General features: G+C 33.6%; 1 protein-coding gene across 2 annotated transcripts in view; it reads left to right on the top strand.

The window, feature by feature from the left end:
- The window catches only part of CSMD3 (CUB and Sushi multiple domains 3), a 1,062,125-nt gene that overhangs the window by 729,967 nt on the left and 308,591 nt on the right, over positions 1-23,567 (top strand). For both annotated transcript variants that reach the window (XM_024739588.1, XM_024739590.1), the window contains 4 exons: positions 2,550-2,706; positions 14,201-14,392; positions 18,986-19,112; positions 21,870-22,072. In XM_024739588.1, coding sequence (XP_024595356.1) covers positions 2,550-2,706; positions 14,201-14,392; positions 18,986-19,112; positions 21,870-22,072 — 679 coding nt within the window. The remainder of the gene's footprint in view (positions 1-2,549; positions 2,707-14,200; positions 14,393-18,985; positions 19,113-21,869; positions 22,073-23,567) is intronic.

The following is a 23,567-nucleotide window of genomic DNA, read 5'->3' on the forward strand; positions in this document are numbered from 1 at the left end:
AGGAAATTAGTCCATACAGCCCTTTATCTAGTAGTCAAATACTCTTTTTAACAGTCAACACATTCTTAAAAAATTGACAGAAAGACCTTTTAAAACAAAGAGGGAGACCAGTAAGGTGTTTGCTGTTAGGAATTCAGTGAGCATGTTGGATTGACTTTACAACTCACTTCCTCTCTTTCTTATTTCCACTCCCTCTCAGTGGTAATAAAATAACAAGTAAATAAACTGGTGGAGCCTGGAGGGTGCATGTGAAGCTATAGATTCCCTCAGGCACAAAGGGAGAAAGCAGGAAACGCCTGGACACTGGAGACTTCAGAAAGTCTGTGCAGAAAAGTTATAGAGTAAGGTTGTTAAGAAAGAATACTAGGGGCTCTGAACAAAAACTACATTTGTATAGCATGTTAAATAAAAGCATTGTTGTCTTTACAACATCGAAAACCTATATCAATAATAAGGAAACATAAAACTATAACTACCTAAAGATAAATAAACACATAGTTAATGGAATTCAGGAACCAGAAGTAAGAAAGACCAAGTTAAATACATAAAACAAGTGAGATATCTTAAGATAATGCAATTTGAGTACCAAAAACAGAGAATGGGGGAGGGAAGAAGGGGGAGAGAGAGAGAAACAGACTGACTTTCTAGAACTTGACCAATGATTTAAAAATTTAAGATTTAAATAGAAGACCTAAAAAGAGATTAGTTACTGCTGAAAATCTAATTGTTAGTGTGGAAGATCCAGTGGAAGATAAGCCATAATACAGCGGAAAGATAGATAAATTTCAGAAGAAAAAAATGTAAAGGAATTGCAACACAGTTTTGGAGACTGAATATGTAAATAATAGGCATTCAAGGTGGAAAATAAAATAATAAAATTGACAAGGAATAATTAAATAAACAAAAACTCAAGAATATGTCCTTGAATTGAAGAATTCCTTGAATCTGTAGAAAGCTCATTATTTTATTTGAATAACCCAGATTTTGAAATATAGTAAAATATTTCCAGTTCACTTTGTTAAATTAACATAAACGTAATACTAAAACCTGTAAGGATAATTTGATACAAAGAAAAAAGTTATACATCAGTTTTTATTTACAAATTGTAGAAAACATTCTAAATAGATGATCAAGTTAAATCCAACAATTTAGCACAAGAAAAACATATCATGTAAATTAATATAATAATAATAAAAGTTCCATCATGTACCACCTAAATATCATCTCCTAGGTGACATGAATATAATGCCTGCCACTTTGGAGGAACATTGGTGCTATGACAAGATCACCGGATCAGGGGTTTAGCGACATAATTTTTACTCTTATGACAGGTCAGAAGTAAGGCAATTTCAGGCAAGAGACAAGTAACTTTCAGAAGTATTTCTCAGTCGTTTCTATTCATTATCATTCACAGAAGGAGCCCCAAGCTCCAACTTCATGAAACTAAGTACTGTGGAATGAGATTTGTCAGGGTTGGTCTTTGTAGGACCACAAATGATCATAATATCCAAGATTTTATGAACTCTTAAGAACGAATTTTCACACCCTTGGGGGTAATAACTACCACATTAAAAATATGTGCCTTAAAGGAAAAAGAATAGTAATATGCATTGTTGGCAAACCCTCAGTTTAATTACTGTACACTTTTTGGAAAATAATCTGACAATACATGAACATTTTAGCCCCCAGATTCAATATATTGAAAACTTTCTTACTGAAATACAAGTACCAAAAAAGAAATGTGAAATAACATCTAAAGGGTGTTTATTTCAGCATTACTTTTAGTGGCAAAAAAACTTTAGTTTATTAATATATGGAATGGTAGGGCAAGTTGTGGTAGTGCCATTGAATGAAATATTACACAGCTCTCAAAAGGAAGAATCTCTATCCACTGACATGAAGAAATGTCTATAATGCCTTGATAAAACAAAAGCAAATTAGAGGGCAATGAGAAGCTACACCTTCCGAAGAATGGGAATGAGGTAGGGAGCTTTGGGAACATGTCAGTTTTGCTTTGTATACTTTTGCCTTGTTAAATCAGCTTCTAAATGCATTTAGTACTCTTTTAACATTTTAAAAGTGTCAGATATGAAATAAAGGACATGGGTAAATAGAAGTTGCAAAAGAAGCAAGTACATTTTATATTAATCATGTTATTAGAAAAGCAGGTGTTTGGTGCCCTTGACCAAGTTTAGAAAAACAACCAACCAACCAACCAATCTTAGAAACCAAACTTTCTATAGGTATTCTCAATTTTAAATTGTCTGCCATTAGAAGCATTGTTTTTATAAGAACAAAAACTTTATAACATGATTTTGAGTTTTACTTACTGTCTGCTGAGCTTGGAATATTAAAATTACCCATGTGGAGTCTAACTTTCTTACCCTGATATTTGTAGGAATTAATATATGCAGTTGTTCTTGGGAAACAGGTAGTGACCTGATTTATGAAGAGTGTAATAATTTCATTTTCTTCACAGATATAAATACATGCTCTGAATTGGTTATTACTGTCAAATTTACTTTTTAATTGTAAATATATTTTTGCAGATTTATGATGGAAAAGATAAAACAACTCATCTACTAGGTGCTTTTACTGGCGCATCTATGCGAGGACTGACCCTTAGTAGTACTTCAAACCATCTCTGGCTAGAATTTAATTCTGATTCTGAAGGGACAGATGAAGGCTTTCAACTTGTCTATACCAGTAAGTATTTTGGAAGAAAAAAAAAAAAGGCCCAACACTGATGCTAAATATTTATTAAATAATTGCAGTACACCAGGTGAAGTAATATTTAACATTTGATTATCAATTTGCTGTTTACAGCTCCCTTCTATGTATATAATTTTATTTGAACCTAATTTAAAAACTTACAGGTATTCTAACTGTTGCTATTTTACAGTTGAAACAGCTAAGATTCAGAAAGTTTAAGTAATTTGTGACTTTGAACTTATTTATATATTTTAAAATAGCAGTATGCTTCACATGAAATATTTAAGAAATACAATTAAACTTTTTAATAAATGGGAATCCAGTGTTTGAGCTCCTACCTGTAATTGCAAAACATATGCAATACATGTGTAGGAGTTATAGTTGGTCACCCTTAATGATAATTGGATGGTTTGAAATGATTTTACATGGAAGAGTAGCTAAGATTTTTGTTTGTTTTGCTTTTGTGTTAAATTGCCTTGTTAAAAATAAACTTATATAGAACTATTGTGTTATACTCAAGTCAGCTTTATGACATTTAAACAGGTAGAAGCTCAAAGACTGAGAATCGTTGAGAGCCACAGGTAGGTGGGTTACATCAATTGTTATATGAACAAAATGAACTTATTTTACCTGTATCATAATTTAAGAAATAGACTAATTATGCCAATGAACATTAAGTCATATTCAAATAACATATTTATTAAGTTCCTGCTCTGTGTAAGAACTGTTCTAGGAAAGTAAAGTGCATGAAAAACTGTGGTGATTCCTGGTTGTGTGTTAATAAATTTACAATTTACCAGATCAAATCAGTTTTTTGGAAGTTCAGAATATTCGTGTAATATAACAAAATAAATTAAGTAACAGTATTCAGAAATCCCTTTTACTGTTAGAATATTTGAGAGAATTGAATGAATTCCATAAATTTTCTCAAGGAGTCAAATGAATGAAAGCTATTACAGAAATGGGGACATTGAAATGGTTACAGCATCAAAGGTATTCATGGGATCCTAAAGGGAATCTGAATCAAATTACTTTTTGTGAAAATGCTCTTTCTTAATGATATAAGTAGGAGACAGGAGACATAATACTGAGATATTATTCTTGCTCCTTGTTTATTTAAAGGTTTTTTCCTACCTGTGCTAGAATTGTTAATTATTAATATTAACACAACAGAAATTAACAAAATGATGTTGAATACATATTTTTAAATCCTGAGAACTCTTGTGTATAATGTGATTTCTTATGATGTCCTCCCAAAGACAAATGAAAATCTAAGCAAATCGTGTTTACAGATATTGCTGTGTGATGGACTAAAAATAACAGTATCGTGATTATTGCTCAAATATAATTGGTGTGATCTGCTTAGAAGGGCAAATGTTTTTTAATCTGTTTTCCTCTTTCTCTTTTTGTTTTCTGACAGAGCTGGTGACATTTTTCAAGTCATGGCTCAATGTTTACATAATGGTGTTTCTTTGTTCTGCATCATTTTGTATATCTCTTTGTCTAAAATGTCAGTGGGTTTCATAGGGGAAACGTAGATTTCCTTTTCTGATATGTAAATTCTGTGTAATGTGAGATTTTTGATGCAAAGGTACTGGGCATTGTAGGCCATACCTGGATATAAAATTGTATGGGGTACTCAGGTGTCTGGAATGAGTAAAATCATTGACTTTTTTGTCATTGCTGTGAGCTACTGGTTGTCAAAAAAACAAAACAAAACAAAAAAAGAAATCCTTAAAAAGAAAATATTTGAAGTCACTCTTCTTAATGACTCTGGCTGTTCATTATAGTATGTGCATCATTATGAAGATGGAAAGCTATAGAATTGGGAAGAGAGTATAAAAGCAATTATTTTTTAAAAAGAGCATACATACATCTATGAATATTTTTCAGACTCAGAACTGAAACTAAAATGTTTCAGCCTATATTCTGGAACTAAAATATTTATAGTCTGCTTCCAAGGTGTCTCTGGATATCCCCGGGTCAGTAAATGCTCCTAAGATTTTCTGATCCAATGGCTATGTGCTGAGCTCCTTTGTTAAGGAGGGTCCTGGAAATAGTAACACATCTGTTATTAAATGTATTTGTTCCTAAGTGTTACTTCTGTTTTTTACAATGGCAATCTTTTTACATATCTGCAATTATCTTAATAGTTAACCACAGATTTCCTAGCTTTGAAAGAAACTACTTCCCATCCTCCAAATATACTTTGGTTTCCAGCCTTAGCACCTGTAACCAGGGTTTTTTTTTCTTTCAATATGCCCCACCCACCTTAGGCATCAACTGAACTGTTCAACTTCAAGAATATCATTTCAAGTATTCATTCAAATATAATTTCAAATATTTCCCTACTGGTGTCTACCCTGATTCCTTCAGCCAGAGTTAGCCTACATTTTAACACTTCTTTTGCAGTAGTCTATATCCATAGCTAATGTAGCTGTTATCACATGGTATTGTGGTTATTTTTGTTTGTTTGTTTGTTTTGTTTTTTGCAAACATGTTATGCATAGTTCTTCATGGGGCCATTTCACTTCATAATGTCTTTAGTCAGTTTTAGTCCAATGAAAACTTTTTACATATTCTTGGTAAATTAACATGTAGTCTGAATACTGATTTTGTAAAATGTTTTTGTGATATAGAAGATTCTACTAGGCCACATATTTTGTATTCCTAAATTTCTTAGAAGCAGTAATTAATTTTTGAAAATGAGAGAATTTGCTAAGATGTGCAAACATGGGGGAAAATGGAAAAGAACAGGCTTTGTGTTCGAATCCCTGTATCCAGTCATTTCTAAACCCAACCCCACCCCTGCCATTCTGTGGTATGTTCCCCTTAAAATTATTCCACCTTTGTTTCTGAAACATCTGAGAGAACACTGTGAGATAAAGTGGAGTTCCAATATTCACATTAAGAGGACTAGAGACAGGAGAGAGGAAATTTGGCTAGGGCAGATCAGGTAAGGATTCATGAATGAAGTAGAATTAAAGGTTGTGTTGGTGGATCACAGAAAGAAATAGTGGAGAGTATTCCAGGCAAAGGGAATAGGATGAAGAAAGGTACAGAGATTAGAAAGAACGTGCTAAGCAAATTCAAGGGAAATAGAGCAAATAATTTAATTCAGATTAATCCCATTTGCCTAGCTTCTCACTAGTTTTAGCATAAACAGGCCTTTTATGACCATCCGTATCTAATGACACCTGCCCTATCTAATGATAGTCTTTTTTTTTTTTTTTTTTTTTTTTTTTTTGGCGGTACGCGGGCCTCTCACTGTTGTGGCCTCTCCTGCTGCGGAGCACAGGCTCCGGACGCGCAGGCTCAGCGGCCATGGCTCACGGGCCCAGCCGCTCCGCGGCATATGGGATCTTCCCGGACCGGGACACAAACCCATGTCCCCTGCATCGGCAGGCGGGCTCTCAGCCACTGCGCCACCAGGGAAGCCCATGATAGTCATTTTTTATCTACCTTTCTATTATCTGTTTTTTGACTTAAAAACATTTGCTGTTGTCTGGTTATTTTCATTTTAAGAGACAGAATTGCATTTGGTTGAGAATAAAATGAAGAAATATTTTAGAACAGGCCTTTAAGTTGTGTTTTATTTCAACTGTCTTATTAGTCCATTCATTATATAGTCACTAAGAATAGCAAATGAACCAGTGGAAACAGTGGTTGAGATGACACTTTTGACTTCAAGTAATGGTAAACCTAACCATGGCTTAAACAATTAGGATTTATTTTTATCATATGAGAGCTGTAAAGAGAGAAAAGGTAGGTAGATCTTGATTCAGTTGTTAAAGGGCCATGCCTCTGTCCTTTTGCTGTGGCACTCCTAGTGTGTTCACTCTTGTTCTCATGATTGTTGTGACATGGTCACAAGATGGCTACTTTAACACTGAACATATTCAAGGCAAAAAGAAAAAGGGAAAAGGTAGTGTCAGCCATATATGTCCCTTTTATCAGGAATGCAAAATCTTCTGTCAGACATTCTTTTATCTCTCTTTGTCCAAAACAGGGCTATGTGGTTATGCCTAAATTTCCCAGCAAGGCAAGCTGGAAAAATGAAGCATTTGTCAGGCTAAAATATTGGATTATTATTTGACTATGGTGATATACTGCCTGATATGCTTCAATTACTGCTGGGAGCAAAATCAAGGTTTTGTTCATGAGGGAGAAGAAAAGAAGAGCTATTGAGAAGACAGTGTACAGTGTTTGCTATGATGTACAGCGGTAACAGATATTCCAAAACATAATAAGTTCAAAGATATTGTATTAATAGATGCCTCTGTGATTAATGGTGTCATGGAAGTCCAGAGACTCTTGAGTGCCTAGAAAGGAAAAATCACGTGGCTCACCCATTATTAATAGTTTTAGTTCTACTATACTAAGAAGACAGTGAGCTTCTCTCACTTTCCTTAACCAATAAATAAATTACAACATACCTGGTATGAAAATGCTACACCACATTTGAGGGGAGAAAATTTCCCACTCCTTTATTTTTCTAAAGCGAATTAAATCTCTTCAGTCTTTATCCTTTAGAGTTGTCAAGAAAACTCTTAATTTAGTCTTTTGTAGAGAGATCCTTCTTCTCCCAAATTACTTTCTCGGTGAAGTCTAGTTTGATTTAGAGAACTGAAGCATGGATAGCTATGCTGGTTGAATGTAAAACCTCTGTGACAAACTTGGTCAGACCTTGACTAACATTAGGGAATCCAATTGCTCTTCCGTCCCTCCAATTTCTCAGAATTAACTCCCTCCTTGAGTCAGGCCGCTCTTCCATTCTTTTCAAAAATGGCTAACAATTACTTTTGCCCTTGAGAAATCTGAAACTTATTCCAAATAAAAATCTAGATGAGGCATATTTTCAGGTGCTTTATACAACATAAAGTAATTAAATATGTAGTTGTCTTTCCTAGAGGGTATAGGGGAGTAAAGTGAGAGAAAATTACTATTGCCGCCTTCTGAAGTTGGAAGAAAAGGTCAGAAATTAGGATCTCAATGCAATATTCTCCCTAAAACATCACTCTGCTCTAGATAATTCAATAATAGAACTTAGCAAAACCTGATAGGATACTCTGACCAGATCCCCTCAGCCTCTCAATACACATTCAAGAATGCATTCCTAAATCTGATGTCTTTTACTGTGTTTCTCTCTGAAGGCTGAGTTGTAGAAATGTCATTTCTTTTTGGTCACATGTCTTGTCTTGCCTTTTATTCCTCTATTGGAATTAACTTATTAATGTGAAAGTTATTCATAGGTTTAAATTTTGTCTTTCTCCACTGGAATGTTTTGTGCTCTGGGAATAAAGAGAACACTGAAGAAGAAAAAGTTCCTGCCCATATGAAGCTAACTCTTTAGTGAGACAAGACAGAAAAGAAAGATATGAACAAAAGATAAGAGAACTGCATTTAGAAATATTTGTAACAGGATGATATGATAGATAGGTCTACTGTACCCAGTTTGTTCAGGGACTGTGTCTCAGGAGGTGCCACATGAATTGATACCTGAATTATAATAAGAGATCTGAGGGTAGAGGGTTCTAGGCAGATAGATCAGCAAGTACAAAGGCCTAAGAGACTTCAGCTTGAGTTATTTGTCTGGAGCTGTGTAAGCAAGGAGAATGGGACAAAATGAGAGGTAAAGTTTGAAGCTAGGCAGGGGTGAGGTGGACTTTAGTAAGGGACTTAAGATTTTATTTAAAAGGCACACAGAGGCATTTAACATTATTAAAACATTAAATATAAGAGTTAAAATAATACCTAACATTTATCTACTACCTACTAGATACCGATATAACTCTATGAGGGAAGTACTATTATCCTCAGTGAGAAGAGGAGGAAAAACAAAGCACAGAAAAGTTGTTACTTGCCCAAGGTGACATAGCTCGTAAGTGCAGATATGGAAATTGAGCTGAGGGCCTCTGTCTCTAGAATTCGCAAGCCTAGTCACTATACTATATTACCTCCAATCCAAGGTTTTGATATTTTATATTTAAAATTCCATGGATTTACATCTTTTTTTTTTTTTTACTGTTGAAGTAAATGTAAAAATAATAATAATTTTTTTAAATGTTAATGCAATTCTTCCTAAAGAAACTTTTGTCATTTATGCCTAAGTATCTGAATGTTTTTTATTGGCCAAATTTACTATCAAAGAATGATTTAGGCCTTGTATCTCTTATTTTGTTCATGAAATCTTTAAACTCTATTTCTTGGAAATATGCTTCATTGCAGATTTTTCTGGCTCTATTTATTTCTAGTTAATCCACTTTCATTCAGCAGAAAGGAATTGGATATTTTAAACAATCATCCAATAAAGAGCTAAATTGCTCCTTTTTGATAGATTATAGGATTGTCTTCTCAAAAGCTGATCTGGCAAAAGTCCGTGATGCCCAGCCATTAGGCATTAACTCTGGGAGCAGATGTCTTCTTGTTATCACGTCTGCACATTTAATTTTCTAAAAATCCCATTTGAAAATGTCCATTATCCCAAGGGTATAGTTCAGATATATCTGGATGTTCTTAGCCTTTGAGTTTTGTTGCTTGAAATAGTTTAGTAATCTACACGGAACATGGCCATTTCAAATTTTATATTCAAATTAAAGATGGGCAATAGCTACCTTGTGATGACATTTCTTGCATACTAGCTTTATAAATATATAATAAGTTACCCTATTTAAACTTTTTAATTTAGTTACCAATATGGTGTTGACAATGTTAACCATGAAAAATAATCAGATGACCTATTAACTCTAACTTTACTCTTAGTATATAATTTATTCAGTGCAAATGCAAGTAGAAAATAAGTAAAGTACACAGAAGCAACAATGTTATTCTGTGTAAACCTGTATCCTATAAACTACTTAACAGGTATATTTGGCATTTCTGTTACTCTTTAAATCTTGAAAATTAACCAGGCAATAAAGGAAGTATTGACTAATGCTGCATTATATAGTACAAGGTATTCTAACTAAAATATTGAAGAAATATTTCTTGATTACCTGTCATTTATATATACAATATTGGATATAATTTCTTCATGTTAGAATAACAGAAGAGTCATCTTCATAGCCTTCACATCCCAAAAGCTTTGTAAGTTTTGAGCTTAAATATGTAATGACCTACTAACTTACTCCTTATATAAAATTAACTTCTGGCAGATTGAAGACATATGCAAGTCTCAAAACTTTAAAACGCTTAGAAAAAAATGTGGCCTAGAATAGCTGTGTCTTTAAGGCGAAGAAAGATTTCTCAAAGAAGATACATGAGCAAAAATCTCTCAATACTCAGGAGCATTCCTGCCCTTCTAAGCACTTCCCTTAAGTGTAGAGACTAAAAATCTGGCGACTGCATTTCCCCTGCCCTTGCCAGCCAAGATCTCTGCTTAGATTCTGCCAATTAAAGGCAAACGTGAGAGCTGAAAGGTAGGATGGATCAAGAAGCCATTATTTTCCAGCAGCATCTGTAGGCAAAAGTGTGGTGCTGGCAGGTGGTTGTATGTGGCAGCAGCTTCCCTGAACTCCTGGATTCTTGAAAACCAGCAGTGATCTTCTGACCTTCACACCCTCTGAATTTCTTTGTATTTTCCCTCTAATTTCTTGTATTGAATTTGAGCAACTCAAAATATCTAAGTGGCTTCTGTTTTATTGACCAAGTCCCAGTCCTTATTATTTTTATTATTATTTTTACAAATCTCTCTATAGGGAAATATATCATAAGCACAAAATTTAAATGATATATTTTAGAAGTAGATATTTACAATATAATAGAAAAACATACACTCCATAGAAAGGAATCCTACAAATCAATTAAAAAATATAGTCTAAAAGAAAATATGGGCCAAAAAATTCCACAGTAGAGGTAATTCCAATAACAATAAGCAAAAGACAAAAAGTGCTTGATAGAAATTAAGAAATGAAAATTAAAGCCAACATAATTTTCTATTGCATGTTCGCAAAAATTGGTAAAAATTAAAAAGCGGTGTGATAGTAAATGATAATAATTTGAAGAACTTGAAACTCATGAACTTTGGGGAATGTAAGTTGGTATAGTCACATAGGAGAAATTTGGTGGTATCTAGTAAAATTCATTTTTAGATATGTCTAGGTTGAGCCAATTATGCATATACTAAATTTGGCTGATGGCTAAAAATTAACATTCAGGCAAAGCTGAATCCCACTATCCCAGAATGATGTACAAATTTAAGATATACAAGACACAAACTAGCATATTTAATAATATCACTTACTTTTTCATGCCCAAAGATTAAATTGTGGGAAAGGCTTTGAGTAACATATTTTCTAGTCAGAACTTTATACATGGGATTTAGAACAACGGCAATTAAATAGAAAAAATAATTATTTACCTTATCTCCTATTCCCCCAGTTGGAAATGCAAAGCAATCATTTGCACAAGCTTTTCTGTTTGTTTGTTTAAACTCTTAACTTTTTTTTTTTTAATACTTGCTGGAAAAGTAATTGTTTTGAATGATTTTTCCAAAATTTGATTACACTGCTACTATTGATATATTTATATAAATGGCTAATTTACATATATAATTTGATATATTATAACTTACATAGGTAAATAAATTACATTAAAAGTTACTCAACAAATAGAATTAAAAAGTTAAATTAAATGTATATAGCTTTTGGGCTTCCCTGGTGGCACAGTGGTTGAGAGTCCGCCTGCCAATGCAGGGGATACGGGTTCATGCCCCGGTCCAGAAAGATCCCACATGTCGCGGAGCGGCTGGGCCCGTGAGCCATGGCCGCTGAGCCTGCGCGTCTGGTGCCTGTGCTCCGCAAAGGGAGAGGCCACGACAGTGAGAGGCCCACGTACCGTAAAAAAAAAAAAAAGGATAAGACAGTTTTGAATATTTATGAATAAGCAACAATAATTCCACCAAATTGGACTAAATTATGTTGTTCTTTGTAGCTTATATACTGTTGTCCATGTGCCTTTTCATCTACAATGCAAAGTATTATAAATTATCTTAATTTACAAAGAGTATCTCCATTATACCTCATCACCAGCAATTGCCAACCACATTTACAAAGCATTCAAATTAAGGGAGGATGAATTTGGTAATAAACCTTGAAAAGAGAGCTTGATTTCCGTTTTTATTTTGATAAATGATATGTGGTAAAACTCAAAAGTGGCTGAATCTTGAATAATAAACTGAATATTATGTCTGGTAAAAGGAACTCAAACTTGTTATTTTCAAGCAGGGACATTTTAAATGTAGTGTTAAGTGTGCAGATCCATACAAAGTAGTATGTCCTAAAAATTTTGTTACTACTTCTGTTGTTTCTACTTCTGTTTTTGAAAGGCTGACTTGCCTGACCATGTATCCTTTATATCTCATATATGTCATAATTTGAGTTAACAACTTCTAACCTCTTGTATGGCTCTGTTTCTGAAGCTGTTTGCATTTGCGTTATTTTAACATATTTTCACCCTAATGAGGCTGTCACAGATCGACCCATATAGGAAATTCCTGAAGGTTTTTTAACTGTCTCATAAATTTCAGTTTCTCAACAACATTATCTTAGCTTATTTTTCAGTTGTCTCCTAGAGATAATTGCCTCTAAGAATCACACTCACTTATGAACATTATTGAACAAATGATTGTAAATTAATTAAGGTGTGTGAAATAATTCTGTTGGTTAACAGAGGAGGGAAAGATGAAGAACCCCTAGAAGAGACTAGCAAGAGCTCCTTATGTTCTCCAAGAGCTAATGTAGACCTTAACATACAGAATTATAGTGTAAATTCAGTACTTCTAGCTGTACATTTCTGGTAATTTTATGTTTATTTTGACACTCTAGGAAGTCAGTACTATAAATTAGTGATTTGTCATCAGTGAGCTAATAAATCCTTTTTTGCTTTCTAGTTCAAATTTAGATTAATTTGGTCAAGGATCTGTGCCTACAAAAGAGATACAAATCTCTTTTTGATTATCATATGATTTAAGATGTACATAAAAAAGTTGTCCTTTTGTCAAATATTATTTGTCTTGAAATCACAGACTTCCCTAATTCATGAAGCTATCTGGAATATTTATCATAGTCCTCTAGTCCCAGAAGCTATAATTGATATAATTTAGCACCTAATTATTGTTGGTGCATTCATTATATCTTACATTTATCATACATTTATGTAATTTGTAAAACATTAAGGGCAGAAAAATTCCTTAGCTAGGGAGCTTAGATTTGATAACTAGTGTCATGTTTGATTTACATTCTGAAGTACCCTTTTTTAGTCCTTTCAGTATCTTAATAGTGAATTGTGCTATGACTGTTTTTTAATATTCATCTTTATTAATTTTATTCTGAATACGCACACAAGGTATTCTGGATCTACAGAGATTAATTATTATCATTTAAGTGATATAATTAATAATAGTAATAATAATAACTGTGTCAGCATCCCTTTGACCCAGTCCTTACCCCTGTAGTAACTCGATGAAAATCAGATGGAAAGATCTACATGAGTGACCAGGGACAAGGAATAAAGAAAAATGCACGTGCTGTGCTTAAGATAGTTGTCTTTAACTCCTCTCCTGAAAGGAGGAAGAAAAAAACTTCTGCTCTTTGGAGATGGGATAAAAAGAATTCTCGGTTTTTATTCTAACCTTTGGAATGTAAATTTAGGGTTTCAATAGTCAGATTAGCCTCCTGTGTCTCCAAGTTTTATAATCTAGAGACATCTGTAAGGTTCTGGGTCTCATTCTTCCTTGAAATGTAAACACAAACCCCCTTCAGAGTTAGGTTCATCTCTGCAGTCTCTCACTACTCAAACAGTTGTAACTTAACTTCTCAAGTGTTACACTTAGCCCAAGATAACAAGTTTCCAGCAAAAGTCATGTGGAAAGCCCCAACCCTTTAGAAATCAAAAATATGTTCTCTACACCCTACTCTTTTTTTTTTTCCTTGTGAGAAATTTTGAGAGTCGTACATTCTGGAGAAGGCAGAAAATAAAAATTCAGAGTTCTTCAAACTGATTACTGTGTTATATTAACTCTTGATAAAGTATATTTTAAATATAAGGCTATTTCACTTTCTTCTAAGACTATAAAAGTAAAGCAGTCTAAAGTTATATTTGCAGTGGAGACATTTGTTACTGGGACAGTTATGATTTCACATATTTTGTATGGATTTTAATTTTTCATTATTTGATCATAATAGTTACATTGGTCAGAATCTATTAGCTGCAAATCACTTGAAGCAGGCAAGAATCTTACTACTATAAGTTATGATATAGTCATATAGACCATGGGGTAGCATTGCTAAATTTGAATAATACAAGAAATTCTAATTTTTGAGAAAAAAAGCTCTCTATGGTGGCTGTAAACGAACAAAATTAAATACGGTAAGAGTAATAAAACCAGGAAAAAGCATGTAATCATATAAAAAAATAAAAAGGGATGATTTGTGCAGTTTTAAATCTTCCTGTTAAATTTTGTCTTTAATAAACTTGTATTTTCTCTTAGGTTTTGAACTTTCACATTGTGAGGATCCTGGCATTCCACAATTTGGATACAAGATCAGTGACCAAGGCCATTTTGCTGGTAGCACTATCATTTATGGATGCAATCCAGGCTATACTCTCCATGGAAGTAGCCTTCTCAAGTGCATGACAGGGGAGAGAAGGGCATGGGACTACCCTCTGCCATCCTGTATTGGTAGGATACTGCTTTAGGTTTTCATGAAATACTTCTATGGAAGTGTTATTAAAATATACTGTACCTTTTCAAGTTATTCAATCTGTCCACACACAACTCATACTTTAATCAAAAAGTTAATGAATTCATAGCTCAGATTTATGGAGAGTGAGAGGGTTCTTTGCATAATCTTACCAGTAAGTACATTCTCTTATTTGGGTTAAAAATGGTTTGAAGCCATTATGTTTATCTTATCTTGATATAAAGTTTAACTCACTACAAAAATATGCTGAAACTGTTAATCATACACATTTATTGAATCACATCGACCAGTTTTGTTTTTTGTGGGTTTTTTTGGGTTTTTTAGATTTGTTTTTATATACAAAATTATTGCTTATGCTGGAATCAAGCTAGATTAAAAAACAGTAAACTATTCTCAATAATTTCAAAGTCTTTATTTATATACTTTTTCAAAAACTAAAAGTGCATATGTTTTTCTTATGTGTATGTATCATGACATAATTAAATGAATTTCAGTAACAAAAGGCAATGTGAGAGTCAGTGATATCAGATATATTGCCTACGTGAAGCTATAGATTGATCATTTTCTCTCTTGTTTGTATAGCTGGAGTACAATTTTATTGCTACCATCTTTAGATTGATTAACAAATAACTGGGTATTATGTGAGAAGCAGGGTGGATAGAAAAGTGTTGATAAAGACATCTGCTTTTTTTTTCTTTTTTTGCTCCAATATCAAATAGGTGCCAGGCTGGAATACTAGGACAAGAAAAGATACTTAATATCAAAACATTTAAACAAAACACTAACTCCTCAGCAGGGAACAAACATGATTCTTTAGCAATTCTTATTTCTGAATGGCATTTGTGGAAGCACAAATCCATTCTGTGTCAGGCCCATATGGATAACATTGACTTAAACTTTTTATTTTAACAGATTTATTAAGTTGTAATTGGTATCTTTAAAAAATGCACAGGGCTTCCCTGGTGGCACAGTGGTTGAGAGTCCACCTGCCGATGCAGGGGACACGGGTTTGTGCCCCAGTCCAGGAAGATCCCACATGTCGCAGAGCGGCTGGGCCCGTGAGCCATGGCCGCTGAGCCTGCGCGTCCGGAGCCTGTGCTCTGCAACGGGAGAGGCCACAACAGTGAGAGTCCCGCGTACCGCAAAAAAAAAAATGCACATGTTTAATGTATACAATTTGATAAGTTTGGAGACCTGGACCTTTTGAGACAAATTTTAATGTTTGTTAGTTGATATAGTCAACATAGGAATCTCCACAAAACTTGAAGGAATTCAAATAGAAAAAAATGAAATGCTAGTTATTAGAGGTCTTACAACTAATTGCAGTGTTTTTGATGACATGAGTTTTCTATTGGTTTATTAAAACAGTGATTCACACAGAAAGCAAACATACTTTTATCTAACCAGAATGCAATTATAGTGCTTTCCTTTCAGATGGCATCTGAATTTTGGATAGATTATGAGGATAATACTACAGTAACAACCTAAATTGACAAAGCTTGAGATTCTGGAATATGACCAACAATCAACCCACTGTCATTGGTTATGAGAACAATGTAGCACTGATTAGTTCTCTCTGAAGTTATGTTCTTTGATATAAATATGAAATATATTCAGAAAATCATTAAGGATTGCAATAGCACAGAAGTATAAACTTGTAAATACTGACTTACCATGTTGTCTTTAAAATTTAAATCATAAACAAATACATTAAAAAACATATTTTCCTTATATGTTGAACCAAGGTGAAGACATTTTTCATATTTTGGAAAAATTTTTTGCAAATAGGACATTTGGTCTGGGATCAGAAAGAAGATTTTAATTTTGTTTGCAATGAATCAATGCACTTTATGTTTATGAATCTGCCAAGTCAAAATTTAATGATGTGACACTGCTCAAGATTTCATGTGAAGGGTAATCTCTTTTTTTTCTTTTTTTTTTTAATGATGGTTGGTCAGGAATAACAGCTGAAACAGTTGGACACATGGTGTGTCATGCTGTGACTTCCATGATAACAGAAGATGAAATTCTATTTTAGATGGTGTTCTTTACTGGCAATAATTAATAGCTTTACCACCTGGCCTAAAATCATAATTTTCTATGCCCATTAACCTTAAATATCTATTATGATTATATTTTTGACTTTGCCAAATAAGAAACTTTTTCTCAATTATATGGATTATTTCTAGGTAATTATGTTTCTGTAGCTTATACATTGAGCAAACAAAAATTAATTTTTGAGACACCATAGCCAAAGAACTTTAACCTGTACACCTTCATTTTTATCCACAAATGTAAGACTTCTGTCAGAATATGAACCCCAGTGTTATGGTATATCACACTGGTTCATTTGAAATCAAAATACCAATAATATTTGTAGCAAAGAAATATGGAAAAAGAAAGAGGTATGTTTAGATTCAAGATAAACACAGTACCCAAAATTCCAATTTGCCTTGAAGTTGCTTAAAAATTAATCTGGAGGAATGAAGTCAAATTTGTTCTCATAAGAAATATATACCAATAATAGTGATAAATCATTAAAATGATGAAAAATGAATTATAGCTATACAGTTCTAGGTTATCCAACAAAATTTTTATTTAAAAAAATGATAAAAACCTCAGTAAGTGATGGTAACTTCTTGAATACAGATATCTTTTTATTCACTTTAAAAATAACTTAAGGGCTTCCCTGGTGGCGCAGTGGTTGAGAGTCGACCTGCCGATGCAGGGGACACGGGTTCGTGCCCCGGTCCGGGAAGATCCCACATGCCGCGGAGCGGCTAGGCCCGTGAGCCATGGCCGCTGAGCCTGCGCGTCCGGAGCCTGTGCTCCGCAACGGGAGAGGCCACAGCAGTGAGAGGCCCGCGTGGCGCAAAAAAAAAAAAAAAAATAGTAATAATAACAACTTAAGTTTATTATTATAAATTAAATTAAGCTAATGTTGCAATACAAAATAAACTTGTTTAGCCCTCTGTAGGTATGTGTATCAGTTAGGGTTCTCCAGAGAAGAAGGATTAGTAGATCTAGATATAGATCTGTCTATCTGTCATCAGAAATGTATTTATTTTGAGGAACTGCCTCATGCAGTTGTGGGAGCTGACAAGCCCAAAATCCAGAGGGAAGGTCAAAAGTCCAGAAACTCCAGCAGGACTTAATGCTGCAGGCTTGAGGGAGAATATCTTCTTTTCTAGAAAACTCTGCTTTTCCTCTTAAGGCCTTCTAATTTATTGGATGAAGCCTACCCACATTATCAAGGGTAATCTTAAAGTCAACTGATTGTAGATGTTAACCAGGTCTATAAATAGCAATACCTAAACTAGTGTTTGATAAAATAACTGGGTACTGTAGACTAGCCAAATTGACACATAAGACTAACCATCATAGTGTGCTAAAATGTAACACCTAAAATCTTTGAAACAATTTTACCTACATGAATAGAGCCTACAGATTTGAACCATGATATTCGATTGTTATTAGGTCTTTTCCAAATGCTGAAACTTTCTGTCTTTGACCTTCTTTGCTCTAATAATCAAAACAAAACAAAACAAAATCCAAGATTGTTACTTCAGTCATTGAATTTGAGTAAGACAGTAACACTGCAGAGAACAAGCAAAATAAATATAGCAGTATATTCAAATATTTAAGCAAGAAGTAAAATAGTATGGATTTGGTTTATTTTTTGGTACTATGATAATCTGGAAAATCTTCAAATGTGTAATGTAGTACTACACTGTGGTTTCTAGGATTTAGAGATACAGAGCAATATGCTAATTAAGCAAACTATTTACTTTCTCTCCTCTCTTCTCTAGAAAGAGAATTCTTTCTAGATTATTTGCTTATCAAGGTAAAATCATTTCAGATATCCCAATATATTAAATATTATTAAAATGGAGAGGGAATTCCCCAGAAGATAACATTTTTATTATATTGTATGATGATGCTTACATTTTTAATTTGATAAATTTTATAAAAATCAGAGACCGGTTTGATTTCAGTTTAAATCAAAACTGAGCTAGATTTAACTGAAGAAAAATTTAATAAAAATGCCATTTTGACTTTCGGGAGGTTAAAAGCGAAAGAGTTTAGAGTGATTTAAAGGGGAATAAAAGGACAATGAAATTTAGAAGGCCTGAGGGACTGCAGTAAAGCTTAGTTTTTCTCAGAGGTAGGGTAGTAAGATGATGAATTATTCAGCCTACAGTCAACTAGCAGTGAGCAACTTGCCATCTGTTTCCCCTTTTTACATTATCATTATTTAAAAACACATCTTAAAATGTTTGGAAGCCTAAACTCAGAGTTTTGAGTGTGTACTTTTTCAATTCCCTAATTAGGTTTATTATATTATTTTTATATGATCTGACTTGAGATTCTTTTTTTATTGTACAGTATGTTCTTGCTTCAATTAATACCTTAAACTGAGAAAGCATATACAAATATATACTTTCAATAAGAGGAGAAACCAATCTCTATTTTCCTTCAGGTGAAAAAATATATACTCTTGAGAAATTTGTAGATTGTTTAGAAAGATTGGCATTAAATTGTGACTTAAAATTGAATTAATTTTTTACTAGCTGAATGCGGAGGTCGTTTTAAAGGAGAATCATCAGGAAGAATCTTATCTCCTGGTTATCCCTTTCCGTATGACAATAATCTGCGTTGCATGTGGATGATTGAGGTAGATCCAGGAAACATTGTCAGGTAAATGGATTGTATTATTTCAAAATGGCCAGGGAATCTGAATTTCCCTGATCAGCCTCTATATACAATATCAATTAATATCAAGATTTTTCAATGTTTTTAACCTTGGGAAAGAAAAACATGGTTTTTATACGTTTAAAATATGAACAAAAGTATTCATAAGCATGTTTTATTGATTTGTGGTCCACAACAGTAGTTCATACAGGCCCTTAGAGAGAAGCTTTTCAGTTATAAGAGGGCACAGAAGGTGCGAATTTTTCCTACTTGTTGGCGATGCTATGCTTTCAGTTCTGCATGACTTAAGACGCTGAGTCCATCATTTTGATAGGTATACAGAGTTGTGCAGATCATGTCATGAGTTCAGCCTTATGAACATTTAGAAGAAATAAGAATGGAAGAGGATCCAGTACCTATTCCCTGTCTTCCCTAGATTTAGGCGTATCTCTGAAGCATTTGCTCTCTTCCCCTTTAACCATGTTAGGGTTCTGTTCCTGCTGAGTTTAGTTAGGTGGCTCACAGTTCTTCACATAATTTCCTCTTAGATGATGGCAGAACCGTAGCCTCCTAAATTAACACCAGTCAGGTTTCCAAGGCGCACCTGCTCTCAGTTCTAGTTTAACTATTATTGTTATGACTAGGGATGAATTAGTAAATGAACAAATCCCCCTTGACATATGAGCTAACTATTGTGTTATCACTCACAAAACAGTGACATTAAGAATTGCTGCTGGGGGCTTCCCTGGTGGCGCAGTGGTTGGGAGTCTGCCTGCCGATGCGGAGGATGCGGGTTCGTGCCCCGGTCCAGGAGGATCCCGCATGCCACGGAGCGGCTGGGCCCGGGAGCCATGGCCGCTGGGCCTGCGCGTCCGGAGCCTGTGCTCCGCGGCGGGGAGGACACAGCGGTGGGAGGCCCGCGTATCGCAAAAAAAAAAAAAGAATTGCTGCTTTATATAAATGGATTTTCGAACAGGCTTATGGGTGATGAAGGCAGTTTTATGGGAAACCAATATTGTCCTTCAAATAACATGCTGCAAGGCGTACTCCATGTATTGTTGGATGCAGTGTGAACTGGTACATTACTTTTGCAAGGCAATTTGCAGCTACAAATTGAATCGAACCTCAGCCTACTTTTCTTTAAGATAGGTCACGTATTGTTTTATTTTAAATATTAGAAATAGTAAATGTGAAAATACTAAATTCAACAGAATTCTGGGATTTTTAAAAATTAAAGAAAAATATTTGATATTAAATTGCAACCCAGATCACATATCACACATGAATGTGGTATGTGTGTGTGTGTATACATATATATATATATATATATATATATATATATAGAGAGAGAGAGAGAGAGAGAGAGAGAGAGAGAGAGAGAGTTGAGCATGTTGATATAATTGGATTTCTAATTTTTGGCATTAGGTGCAAAAAAATCAGACATTAATTTTGTCTAGATTAGACACAAAGCAAAATAGATTTAACATGAAACCTTTTTTTCCCCTTTTTTGTGCTTTTTTTATGGGGTAGACACTTTCACATTAAGGAAGTTCCCTTTTACTCCTAGATTACTGGGTGTGATGATTATGAATGGATACTGAATTTTTTAAATACTTTTTCTGTGTATATTGAGATCTTCATGTGATTGTTTTCCTCCTTATATCTGCCACTGTGGTGAAATGTAATCGTTGGTTTTTGAATGTGAACCATTTTTGCATTTGTGGAATAAACCTCATTTGAGTCTGATAAAACAAACAAAAAACTTGAAACAGTGGAAATGACACATACTATGGAATTAGATAACTTGAGTTCAATTCATGACTCTGCCACCCTTTGGGCAATCTTATTTACTCTATCTCAACCCCATTTGCTACGTTTGTAAAATTGAGATAAAAATTGTTCCTGCTTCATTGGGTCATGGTAACAATTAAAGGAAGAAAATCGATGTAATGCATTTTGCACAGTGCCTGGCACATATGAGATCCTCTAAGTGTCACCTGCCATTGCCACAGTTAAAAGTCATGAACACTGAAAAGAATGTACAGATCTTCCTCGGGTTACATCCTGATAAACTCAACGTAAGTTGAAAATATCATAAGTTAAAAATGCATATAATATAACTAACCTACTGAACATCATAGCTTAGCCTAGCCTACCTTAAACATGCTCAGAACACTTACATTAGTCTACAGTAAATCATCTAACACAAAGTCTATTTTATAATAAAGTGTTGAGTATCTCATGAAACTTTATTGAAAACTATAGTGAAAGTGAAAAACGGAATGGTTTTATGGGTATATTATGGTTGTAAATGTATTGGCGGATTGTCTTTGTGATCTTGTGACTGACGGAGCTGTAGCTCCCTGCCGCTGCCCAGCATCATGAGAGAGTATCATACAACATATCACAATTGGGAAAAGATCAAAATTCAAAGTACAGATTTTACTGAATGCATATCTCTTTTGTACCATCTTAGAGCCAAAAAATCCTAAATTGAATCATCATAAGTCAGGGATAGTCTGTATACCTAAAGTTTTTATAATTTGCAGAGGTGATGTAATAGTACATTTAATCATATTCTAAAAAAAAAATTATATTGCTCAAGAAAAATTCATTAAGTTTATATATGCAGTTTACATAATTCATTTTTATCTGATAGAATAAAAGGAATATCTAGTAGAAGCAAGATGAATATTTGTTATATTCTTTATTTAAAACTGAATCCATGTTTAAGATAATCAGAGATATATGGTTCTCCCACAGCCTACAGTTTCTTGCTTTTGATACGGAAGCATCGCATGATATACTCCGAGTTTGGGATGGTCCACCAGAAAATGATATGCTTTTAAAGGAAATTAGTGGTTCTCTTATTCCTGAAGGAATCCACAGCACCCTCAACATAGTAACCATCCAGTTTGACACGGACTTTTATATCAGCAAATCTGGATTTGCAATTCAATTTTCAAGTGAGTTATTTTTTTATTTCTTAAATAAAAAATAGGAGTGCTATTTAAATAGCTCTGTTTACTGCTCAAAACTTTAATTTTAAAATTTTAATGATCTTAAATATTCCTCTTTCTAGTCTTATTATTCATCTGGACTTAAGGTAAAACATAAGAAAAAGAAATACAATTAACTTTTAATTAATTAATTGTTGAGACCTTCTCTCCAATTGTCAAACCAATTTTCCATAAAGATGGTGTTAAAATAATTCAGCAAATGAAATAATTACATTATACAGCTTGTAATTTGAATTTGCCATAAAATTATATTTTAAAATGTACAATTTTTGGAGATAAGGAAGGAAATGAATATTAGCCATTAAAAGAGAAGCAACCCTACATTTTTACTAATTTTATTTTTCTTCTGTTAAAGATCTTAATTATATATTCACAGGAAGCTTTGACAAAATATTTTAGATCTACTGTTAAATTAAAGATTTTCTACAACAATGAAATATCATTAATTATAATTACTATTGTTCATGGCCTTTTTTCTTTTTTTTCTTTTTATGACACTGCTAAGTGGTTAAATATATGCTGTTCTGTAAAACCGATTTTGGTTTAATGGCTGGAGAAAATAAAAGAAAACTCAAAAATTTTAGTTGCTATTTTTTCACTCTTATTACCAACACACATTATCTTTGAGAAAAATATCTAAGGGATCTTCTAATTGTATAGCCTTAAAAAGTCCTATTAATTGAAACTTACTGAGATTTCCAACATCATCTATAGGAAGAGTGTAAACCAGTATTCTTCAAATGTGCCTTAATTCAAATCCTGTCTTCTTACTAATTGCTGACTTTGGACACCTCACCTCATCACCTGAGTCTGAGTTTTCTAATTCACATAGGAATAATAATGCTTATCTCATAAATAGATTATTAGGATTTAACATGAGCACGTGTGCACAGTTCTTAGTATTGAGTAGTAAATAGTGCCCAGTGAACTATTATCATTATATGAATAAATGTAAAATTGGAACCCTTTAGAAAAAGCATGAAGGACTTTTTTAATGACTGGCCCGAAAATATACCACTTTAGGTTAACAACTGGTCAATACAAATATATAATTAACTTGACAGACCTTTTGTTCATGGAAGACAGTTGTTTGGCATAATCAACTAAAGTAAATGAATTGTTTTGTTATAAATAAGGCTCATGTGAGAGAGGTGTGCATCAGCAGAGTCAGTATCTTTCAATTTGTACCCTTAGTGTATCTTTTGAGACAAAGAAAAAAGGAATGAAAAATAAGAGAATGATTATGTAATTAATGAACATAAATGGCTTGTAATTCTGAAACACTTATAAATGAAACATTGTTCATATTTATATCTTCTATTTTCTACTGTTTATTTCTTTTTTATTTGAAGTTAGGAACAATTTGTCAGCAAACTGCTTATGATTGCTGTTCAATTTCAGTTATTTATAATGGTAGTTTGGCAACCAACAGCTCTCCTTT

This window comes from Neophocaena asiaeorientalis, unplaced genomic scaffold (genome assembly GCF_003031525.2).
Source record: "Neophocaena asiaeorientalis asiaeorientalis breed wild unplaced genomic scaffold, Neophocaena_asiaeorientalis_V1.1 scaffold533, whole genome shotgun sequence".
Taxonomy (NCBI): Eukaryota; Metazoa; Chordata; class Mammalia; order Artiodactyla; family Phocoenidae; genus Neophocaena; species Neophocaena asiaeorientalis.